The 10,771-nt window shown below is 36.4% G+C and overlaps 1 protein-coding gene across 1 annotated transcript in view; it reads right to left on the reverse strand.

Moving 5' to 3' along the window:
- Positions 1 to 4,906, reverse strand: part of LOC103512587 (soluble guanylate cyclase 89Da-like) — a gene marked incomplete at its 3' end in the record, with an annotated part of 36,130 nt that extends 31,224 nt beyond the window's left edge. The window contains exons 1-2 of the mRNA XM_026825926.1: positions 4,469 to 4,906; positions 2,332 to 2,537 (exon numbers count right to left, since the gene is read on the reverse strand). Coding sequence (XP_026681727.1) covers positions 2,332 to 2,537; positions 4,469 to 4,510 — 248 coding nt within the window. The remainder of the gene's footprint in view (positions 1 to 2,331; positions 2,538 to 4,468) is intronic.
- Between the last annotated feature and the right edge of the window lie 5,865 nt (positions 4,907 to 10,771).

Below are 10,771 nucleotides of genomic sequence, written 5' to 3' on the forward strand. Positions count from 1 at the left end.
TAGACTTGAAATTTGGTATGCAGCTGTCAAATGTGACAAGGATGCGACACGAAACTTTTGGTTAAGATTGATTTTGGTTAAGGTTGACGGCGTTTTACCGCTATTTTGCGGTTTTCGGTGTAATTCAATGATATCTCGGGAACGGTATGAGCTAGAGATTTGGTATGTAATCAACAAATGTGACAATGATGTAACACAAAACTTTTGGTTAAGATAGGTGCTGCGGTTGGCGTTATTTTGACCGCTTTCGACCGATTTTTGGCGGTTTTCAGCTGTACTGACTAAACGGTTAGAGATATTGTAAAAGTTACAATAGAAGAAGACCCAAATAAGCATCATTCAATAGGATAAGGAAAGTCGTGTGATGTTCACACCAGATATTTTTTTTTTTTTTTTTTTTATCCGCGTGTCTTTCTTTCCCTTCTTCTCCTCCTCCTCCTCCTAATTTTTCTCCTTATCCTCCTCCTTTTCTTCTTCTTCTTCTTCTTCTTCTTCTTCTTCTTCTCCTCATCTTCCTCCATCCATTACTCCTCTTTTTAGCCCGTCCTTTCTTTATTATTACGATAGTAATAAAAAGGTATAAGGGACGGGCTATTGTATTCGTTTGTCGGTCTGTCCCCAAAGTAGGACTTATCCAAACCTAGTCGACCTATATATCAAATTAAAGGTCTTTTTTTACCAGGAACACGAAAGTGGTGGTGCAAATTTTGTTCAGAAAACCATAAAGCCAAAAAACCAAAACAATGGTTTTTGGTAGATTTTTTTTTTTTTTTCACATTTTCTCACACAAATGAGCTCTGATCTTGAAATTTGTTGCGACGACCTATGAACTCAAAGCGAGAAAGTTTTAGATACCTAACACTTCAGTCGATCATTTAAGACCGGTTTTAGCGTCACCTATATTAAGCTACGCCGAGCAAGGCCAATAAATGGATGGGTAACTTAAACATTATACTGGGAATAAAGGGAGAATGGGCTTTAGTCTTGATTTTAAATCATTACATGAAAGTAAAATCAAATCAAAAATAATAATAAACTGAATATTAAACAAACTAGATAGGTACATAGGTACTGATTTTCTCTAATCACGATCGAATAAACTACGGGCTAAAAATTCCCCGGAGGGACGGGCCCAGCTTGTTCTCCTTCCTCTTCCTCCTTTCCGCTTTTTCCTGAATCTTATTCTTCTTCTCCACCACCGCCTATTTCTCCCTTTTCTTCTTCGTCTTCTATCCTGTTATTTCCTACTCTTTAACTTGCTTATGTGTGTGAAATTGTTTTCCCATTGCCAATGCTAGAAGAAAAAGTACTCAGCTTGATGTCATAATACCTGGCCAATTCCATGCATTATTACTAGAGGAAAGATACCTTCTGAAAGGCTATAGCCAGGATAATACTAAGATAGAACAATGATCACATTTTTCATCATTTTCAATGGAGAAAATTAGAAGATTTAACCATTTTCTTTAGACAAATTTTAATGGCAATTTTCATAGTTTCAACTTTCAAGGTTCCCATTCCATTACAGCTTGACTACGTAAACGTAATAGGTAGTAGGTAGGTAGATAACTGTCGATTGTCCCTGTCCCATGACAGCCGTTAACTAATAGGAGCGAATTCACCAACAATTATTAATAGCTGGCATACTGGTATGATTGTGTTTTGAGAGCACATTGTATATTTTAAAGTTAATCATATTACCATCATCATGAAAGCCTTTTAATAATATGCCTCGTCTCTGCCGTGAATTCAAACACATCATACAGGTTGTAAATGTGAAGCTTCGATCTTTTGAGGCAAAATACAAAGAGTTACCTTCTGAAATATGTAGATTTCGTAAAGTTTCTTTCATACAATGTGATTTCTCAATTATTTAGCCTTAAGATACCATGTTCACTTAAGATAACATGGTATCTTAAGGCTAAATAATTGAGAAATCACATTGATTGATCTCAGGTACCATAAGTATTGTACAAAACAATACAGTTTCTTTCATAATTGATCCACCAATGAGTCAGATCCTGAAACATGTAACTCACTCTTCCCCTGTAGACACAAGGATTTAGGATTTATATGTCCCGTCTAAAAGGTTCTTCCGGTAGGCACCTAGCTAAGCTAATATGGCTATTCAACAAAAAATTTCAGACCTAATAGGTTTTCAACAATATTAATTAAATTTAAAAATGGAAAGCCTTGTATTCGAACCGGGCGTTGTTTTGGTTCAGTTTATTACATGGTAGATTAGACGATTTACAAACATTAAATTTAAATAAAGAAGCATGGAAACATTTAAACAAAAACTAAACTACACAATAAAGTGATAAAACTTACCCTAGATTGCTGAAATATCGTACGAAGCATTTTCCGAAGAATTCCATGAAATATTCGGAAGTCAAATCCCCCTCAATGACAGAAGCACAAGCAGTGGCCAAATCCGGCATATAAATATCCGGATAGATATGATGAGTGTTGAAACAGGATACCTTGCAGCCAGCCTTTTTGAGCACTTTGAGCCAAACATCGTCCCCATATTCCAACTGTAACAGAGAGGTTTCAAGTTGGATGCCTGTGATGATCCGCAAAGAAAACCGAGTAAACTGAACTGAAGTAGTCCACTTATTTTTTTATAACTCACTCACTCTCATAATTGAAAGTGAGTTGTGAGCCAGGAAATCCTGGAATAACAGGAATCTGGAAAAGCCTCCCTGAACACTCTGTATAATTCTCCCGTAGGAAAGCGATGTTCTCATGATATGTCCTGACGTCACGTGTATTATTTTTCAATTCACGCTCTAAAACTAGCATTTCTACAGCAACTATAGTAAACAGAAAAATGCACTCCTCATTACCGTGTAATGTGTCATAAGAACAGGAATTACCTGTTGAAAAAGACAGTTCAGAGTTTAAATGTATTAAACTAGATTTCTGCATTAAAATAGGACTCGTGGTCATCCATTTATACCAGAAGACGGTCTATTTCGTTGACAAAGACAAAGGTCTCTTGACTCTCTTACTGATTCTTCTACTGAGGTGTACGTTCTGTTTCGCCTATCCCTACAACCGAATTTCAGCATCAACTTACATAATAACTAATGATCTACAGTGTTCAAAAATAGCCGGAGCTCTTGGTGGTAGCAATAAATTCCTTGCACTAGGGAAGTACATGCATATAGCAAATTTTTGATTTTTCTCGTCTTCTATTTACTTCCTGCACAAAATTACTTAAATTCCAAATAAAATGTCTCGGCATTCAAGTGCAATGATTGCCAACAAAGGGAAATTCAAGGAAATAAAGTTCAGGGTATAGGAGAGAAAAATAAGGGAAATATTTCTGTTGGTATTATAAGCCCCTGTAAGCGGCTTATTTCATTCGGATTCGTTTTTCCCCCAAGCGCTTTGTAATTCCCTCCTTTTCCCTCTCGCCAGAGGGAATTCCCTCTAAACCTCAAGTATTTTTCCCCTATTCTTCTTCGTCCTCCTTCTCCTTCATACAGAAATTCGTCCTCAATCCTGGCGGCATCCAATCAAAGAGTTTATACCGAGGAATGTAGAGTATTGTACTTCGCGTGGCAAACTTTGGAGGGGGAGGAAAAATTGGTAGAGATAAGGGGGGAAGATTAGGTTTTCTAAACTCTTTACTCTTCGGGTCCCAATCACCATCTGAAAGAATAAGCTAGGAAAAGCTGGGATCATCCTTCTATCTGAGGAATGGTGTGCTGCTGGCTTTTCTCGCCCCTCATTAGGCTGGATGAGCCACAAAAGATCTAACCAGGTCGCAGTGACCAAGGGCGTTTATTAAAGCCGATGGCCCTACCTTTACCAATAGGCTGGATGAGGATGTGAGGAAGTGAGTAACTTGTCGCCGAATTTAAAGCAATAGTTTTGCGGGTCTAAAATGGGTATCGATATTATCGAGTGCAGGCCAATTGTGCACCAAGTGCCATTAAACTTTATACCGTTAGTAACAAAGAGGTTATTGCATCAATGGCTGTCACTCTTAGAGCGATGTCACATCTTACATATCTCGGATATTGCTACTAAAAAGACAAGTAAGCATACACATGCACACTCCACGTCAGATTCAGGGGCAACAAGATACGGGAAAGACACGATTCGTCTCACTTTCCGGTGGAATATTCGTCTCAATGAAAAGGTATTGCATGATTCGTCTCTATTATTATTATTAAAGGTATTAGGTACATGATTCGTGATTATTATTATTTTAAGGTCTATTGTGCCATATTCTCCTCAGGAAAAGAGTACATACTGCCCGATTTGTCTAATTTACCAGGAGTAAAAACATATTATTGATCTAAAATCTAACTGCATGCATGAGTTGATTGATTTTTTAAGCCCGATTTACTGTAGCCATGAGAAATTGAAAGTTTGCCGTTGATTAGAAAAATTACCTACATGATACCTAATGATAATATATGTACCTACATACATACTAATCAATCATTCTTACCTGAATGAAATGCTGGACACTCTGCAATAGCATGCCATACATGATTGCTGCAACTCACAAGGAACAAGTTCACAAATTCAGGATATTCCAAACGGCTAAACTCCGAACTCCGGTAATAAAGTTACGAAAATCGCACGGGACAAAAAACAATCGCTGATAACGTCACAGTTTCTGACGATCACTCGGTAGAAAAAATCCGGGAAAGTCACTAAACAGTTTTCAGGGACAAAAAGTAATGAAATCCTAGACCGCGTGAACTAAACGATAAAATACTAGAGGCACAGCATTTATTTTCACGTAAATTTCTGTGCGCTAAAAATGTTCGTTAATTTTTCAAGTCCAATACAGTCGAACCAACTCAAACCTATTCAAGGAATATAGTCAATCGGAGTCCTAGTCAGTCTAATGTCAAGATCGATCCGAGACATGTTGATCACAATGGCCAATACAAGAACAAGGAAGAATTATCGAGAAGATTGTTATCCACGTCTCTGGTATGGCGGAATGAACATGAAAATAAACAGTGTAATTCGTATGGGCTACCACATGTTTGTGTAGATAGGGTGGACACCACAGCTTGTACCTATTGTAGAGGATGTAGGAATAACAAACAGAAATTCACCAAATGGTATGGACAGTATCTCTTCTACCCAGGTGGACTTCGCGCAAAAAAAAGAACCAACGGGACCTACAAGAGCGCAAGAGGCTAATAGAGCCTAAAATTATATCAACCTATAATAGGTACATTCTATGTACCTTATGTTGGCCATTCTTAGTAAATTTCATCAAAATCGACAAAGGCGTTCGAGAGATCAACTTCGGTTTGCTCAGATTAATATTTACCTATATTGTTTATTATTTTGTCACTTATTGTGAAACGAAAGCCGACCACCCTGTATAAATAAGTGCGTGATGCACATTTATAATTAATTGTCACCAATTTAGACGCACTAGGTGGCCCTTGCTCAATTATTGTAAAAGAAAAAAAAAAAGTTCAATGGAAAATGTGCAGAATAATTTGAAATTCAAATCTAAATCTTCAAAAATATAAAATGAGCTTCTCAATAGTTTAACATTAACCCATATGGTCACCTGGAAGAAAAAAATAATCAAAATTCAAGTACCTACTTGACCGTGTCAATAATGTATTTTGCATTAATTTGTCGGTTTAATATGACCAAAATTTAATGTCTGTCTTTTCCTCTATAGGTGGAGTATTGAAGCCTGATGCTCAAAGAAGGAGAACCTAATAGTACTTATCAAATCATAAATTGAAATGAGTTTCTCTCTCTTTTATTTCCATGTATAATAGTAGGTACTAACCTAAGTTCACCTTTCAAAGATTTTGAGAGTCAATGCTCTATTAATTTTGAGATTTTTAACCTTTCTATCTGTAATGATCAACTCAAATTATCTTTTACACCAATAAAAGTTATTCAACTTATGCAATGATTATAAAATATACAAGTCCTACACTGAAGCAAAATCATTTTGCCAAGCAACAACTGATCAGCAGCATGCAACAGTATCCTGACTATCCTGTAAAGATGGAGAGCTTAAACAGTAATCAACATCTGGATAAGCAACTTTTCCTTCAAGCAACTTTCGACTCGGCTGCTAGATCCTCCCTTGGGACTGAAATTCTGCAAAAACATCGATGATTTATATTGGTTTGTTCCTTCAATCAGGTTTAGACAAATCGATGGTTTCTTTGAAATAACAATCAGTGAAACGTTTTTTGAAATTCCAAGATTTGATCCAGAGTTCCTGTGACATTGTTTCTACGTTCACGGCAGTCTAATTCTGAAGTAACCATTGTCCCGACGTACCGAAGATTCTACCTGTAAAATATGGAGAAAGTATCAGCACACTACAGAAATTACATAGGTAATTGACTTTTTCGTTTCTTTTATCCAAATATTAGGTACCTACATCAGCTATAAATATCTGCCTAAAGGAGATCTTCAAAATTAGACCGAAAGGAGAAAGGAGTCCATCCAGATTGTAGCCCATTATGAAGACGTGAGCTCTGAAAATTGAAATAACCGGAAATATGGACCTACAGCCGAAGATTTTAGAATTTACATAATTAAAATTCCTGTTGACTCATTATAAAGAAGAGTAATGTAGCACAGTACCAAAAAGAACAAACCTAGAAGAAGTCGTATAGAAAATATGCTGAAGAATTACTCCAACTGTAAGACCTACATAGGTAGAAATTGAAAGAAAATCACCTAAATGTAGCACCTAATCCCAATCGAAGGATGAAAACTTGGAATTCTCTTGATTCGTTCAATATTTTAGCAAAGTCTGATTCCAAAACCAATACGTAGGGTGTTACTTTCAAAATCAAACTGTTGTGTGTTTCTTTTTTCTTTCTTTCTCTTTTAATTTAATCAAAAGATATCACAGAAGTCAGGATGGGAGACTATAAATCCAATAGCATTTCCTCAACATTTATCATATTATATTTTCCTAGCATGTATTTTCCATCTATAATATTTTTTATCTCTTTCTTGGCTAGACGTGGTAAAATAGTTGTAAACGATATTGAGAAAATCTTCTTTCACTACTTAATAGCATTATTTCAAGTAAGCAGAGTAAGCTGAAAATAGTATCGTCTATCAATTTGTTTCTCCTAGCACCGAACCAAGGGTGTACCGAACCAATAAAATAATAATTAGATCATAACTAGTGGAGATGTTGAAATTACCTAAGTTATCATTATTAGTGGAGATGCCAAAATTACAAGCCATCGTTATTAGTGGAGATACCGAAATTACAAGTCATCATTACTAGTGAAGATGTCGAAATTACAAGTTATCATTTTAGTGGAGATGTCAAAATTACCAAAGCTATCATTACTACTGGAGATGCCAAAATCACAAGGGCCAAAATTACAAGTCATCATTACTAGTGGAGATGTCGAAATTACAAGTTATCATTTTAGTGGAGATGTCAAAATTATCAAAGATATCTTTACTAGTGGAGATGCCAAAACTACAACGCATCATTATTAGTGTAATTATGGAATAGAAGGTACAAGGTACATAAAAAGCCCAGTCCGAGGCCTAGGTTTAGGGGCAAACATAGGTCGGGTTGAGCTTATACGAATCCAGGGATTCTGGGGAATAGAAGAGGTTCTTTCATTTTCTGAGTGGAAAAAGATTCGCCAGGTTTTTCTTTCATTTACATAAACTGTTCAAACATTGTTATAATATCTGGGACCTTTTCGTCATATCATCCTCATTGCTATCATCATTATTAACATCCTAAGTCCCAGTATTTCCAGGAAAAACAGAGTGGTTCTGAGAACAGAGTGGATCCCAGAACAGAGGGGGGTTTGAACAATTCTCTAGTTGAGGTACTCTGTTGAACTCAGCCAGTCTGGGAGGAACTCCACCTGCCAAGCACCTGGTCGCAGGTTTGAACTAAATGGATAAGGTTCGTTTTCGGAATTCGGAACGGATGGCTTTCTCCTATTACCTTCTCCTTTTCTATTCTCCAGTGCAATGGAAGTCATCACACTGAACGTACCAGTCCCCAAAGGATAATTCAAGTTAAGCAGCATCTTACTTTGTTAGTAGGTATTTGGAGGGGTCACGTGCTGCTAGCTGGATCTTCCCATACTCCTGAAGAGCACGAGGATTTTAGAAAAATCTGAGGCAAAGCGGATAAATTCTCGCAACTACTTATAGCACATTCCTCCTGTATAAATCTAAAAGCATTACTATCATAACTTTAATTATCATAAGGATCATTATTAACATCAGCCCATCGTGTATAATTCATTATTCATACTTGTTATAACGTTATATGTACATCGTCCTGGGCATCATGAAATTTGTCTCCTCTTCATTTAACTTTAAATTAATAATAAATTTCTCGTAGTTACCTAGACCGGGGATTCCAACCTGCGGTCAAAACTACCTGATTATGGTCAAATCACAAGGGTTGACATCCAACCTGCGGTCAAACATTTTTGGGTTGACATCCAACCTGCGGTCAAGCATTTTTGGGTCGGGTGAAAGCGACACCCTCTACCAAAATTCACGATAAAAGTTAAAGTTCGTAAAGTTTTTCTTGTTAGTGCAAAGTGTGTATGACCTTTATGGAATAGAGTGAAGAGGAGGGAAAGTGATTATGAGGGGAAAATAAGAAGAGTAGGTATTTAAAAAATGAATTGAACTTGGTTTCTTTATTACATATAAGTAAGTAATACAACAATTTATTTGATACAAATTAAAATAAAACAAAAAAAAAATGAATGATGTTGGGCTTATTGCTTTGCAAGGAACTTATAAAAGAAATGGATTTTACAAACGATAATCTGTCTATATTTCCCTCTCTATACTGCTTTATACCGGGATAGCATACCAAATTTCATCAGATCTACCTGAAATATTAGAGATTCTGAACTTGACCGCAGTTTGGATGTGTAGGGGAAATCGAATGACCGCAATTTGGATGTGTGAGGGTGATCGAATGACCGCAATTTGGATGCAACCTTTTTGTACCTGTGCTCCCTGACCGCAGGTTGGATGCAGCCACCTAGACGTACCTAACTTAAAAGTCTCTTTTTTTCTCATTCTAGATACAGCGATGTTATGTTTACACGGGCGTATTTTCTTTTCCATCTCATTAGAGAATAGTGAATTGTACAATAATTGAACAAAGTGAGTTTCAAGTTTTCCCTCGAAGATTTTTCATAAACGGTACTAGGTATTTATGGTTTGTCTGTTTCACCATAACTCTCGAATTTGTCCAATTTTGATGAAATTAAGCAGTGAAAGTGTTCATCACCAAAAGGAAATTTTATATCATTAGATTTTGTGCCTGAATTCCTAGTCAAGCCTTTGGAGGCTCTTTTGGAGCCCTTTTCTTGAGTTTGAAAGCTGTACTAGTTTTCTTGTCTCTATGTGCTTATACGATAACAGATATTATTTATTTTTCGCTCAGCACCTAGGAATTTTCCTTTAAAAATGTGCCTACTTTAAGTCCTTTCTACCAAAGCTGTGACATGCATTCGATTCTTCAGTAAGTATAACACAAAAAGAATACAATCAGCTTAATAAGTAAAATTTTCTTTTCCGATCTGAACGGGGATGCTTTTCTTATTGCCCTGCATTTCACGGAGCATAACTTTTTCATTTTTTCCCTTCTCTCCCTCCTATTTACCTAACTATCCAATAGAACAATGTGCCAGCACAAAGTAAATAGCGAGGAGGAGGGAGTATATAGAACTGTAAAAAACTGTACATAAGTATCTAGGTACTTTTAGTTGTTACACCCAGACACGTGCTTACGAGAGAGAGGGAGGGAGAGTTACTTTTTTTGTGACGTCAGAACTGAGTATTGGTTTACGTCACGGAATGGCGTCATGAATGTTACTTTGAGAGTGCGGAGCAACGGCGGTTGGTAGTCAGGGGTGCTTGCTCTTGGTTTCCGTGACTTTAAAAGGTCCCGGGTTCGAATTCCGGGACTAATTTTTTTTTTCTTATTATGTATGTACACTTGTACAGCACGATCAAAATTAGGAAAATAAAAAAAAGACTTACCAGCTCACCACTCTTTTTTCTCTCTCCATGTAAGTATGTACCTACTTTTGATCTTGAGTAATTTTTTGGCCATTAGGTACCTACCTTGTAAATTTGGCACATCCACTATTTTTTTTATTTTTTTTTTTTCTCATCTCTGCATCTCCCTCTAGAGTTCTTGTTACAGTTGAAAAATGGTGACTTTGGCACATCCACTAATACTACCAATAGATTCCAAAGCATAAATAGATACCTACCTATCAAAGTACCTAACTTTCCTTAATATACAGTACCTTCAGTAAAATGTGTAATGCCTACCTATATCTTACCAGTACTATAAAGCCTACCTACCCAGCAATAAAACAAACCTTTTCTTCTTCTATCACAACAAACAAACCAAAATAAAACTTCCATGCTGTAAAAAAGTAAACAAAAGTTTATGTTCCGCTAGTTTTAATTTGCTCCGTGCACATAAAAGTCTTATCCTCTTTACATTTTGATTTTATACGTTAAAACGGTTAAATATTGTAAAGAATTTTCGCTCATAAAAAACTCTCTCTTAAGGAGACGTCCTAGGAAATTCTTATCACTTGTCTCTTGGCATTTGTTTTAAAGTTTGTGTGGATCTTGGAAAATGTTTAGTCGCGGGATGATGAAACTTGAAAGAACGATAGAGTTCCCTTTATCAGAAAGCAGATCTTAACCATAATTTCAGTGTTCTGATGGTACAAAATATTTTTTTTTTTTTTTTTTTTTTTTTTTTTTT

This window comes from Diaphorina citri, unplaced genomic scaffold (assembly GCF_000475195.1).
Source record: "Diaphorina citri unplaced genomic scaffold, Diaci psyllid genome assembly version 1.1 scaffold37, whole genome shotgun sequence".
Classification (NCBI taxonomy): domain Eukaryota; kingdom Metazoa; phylum Arthropoda; class Insecta; order Hemiptera; family Psyllidae; genus Diaphorina; species Diaphorina citri.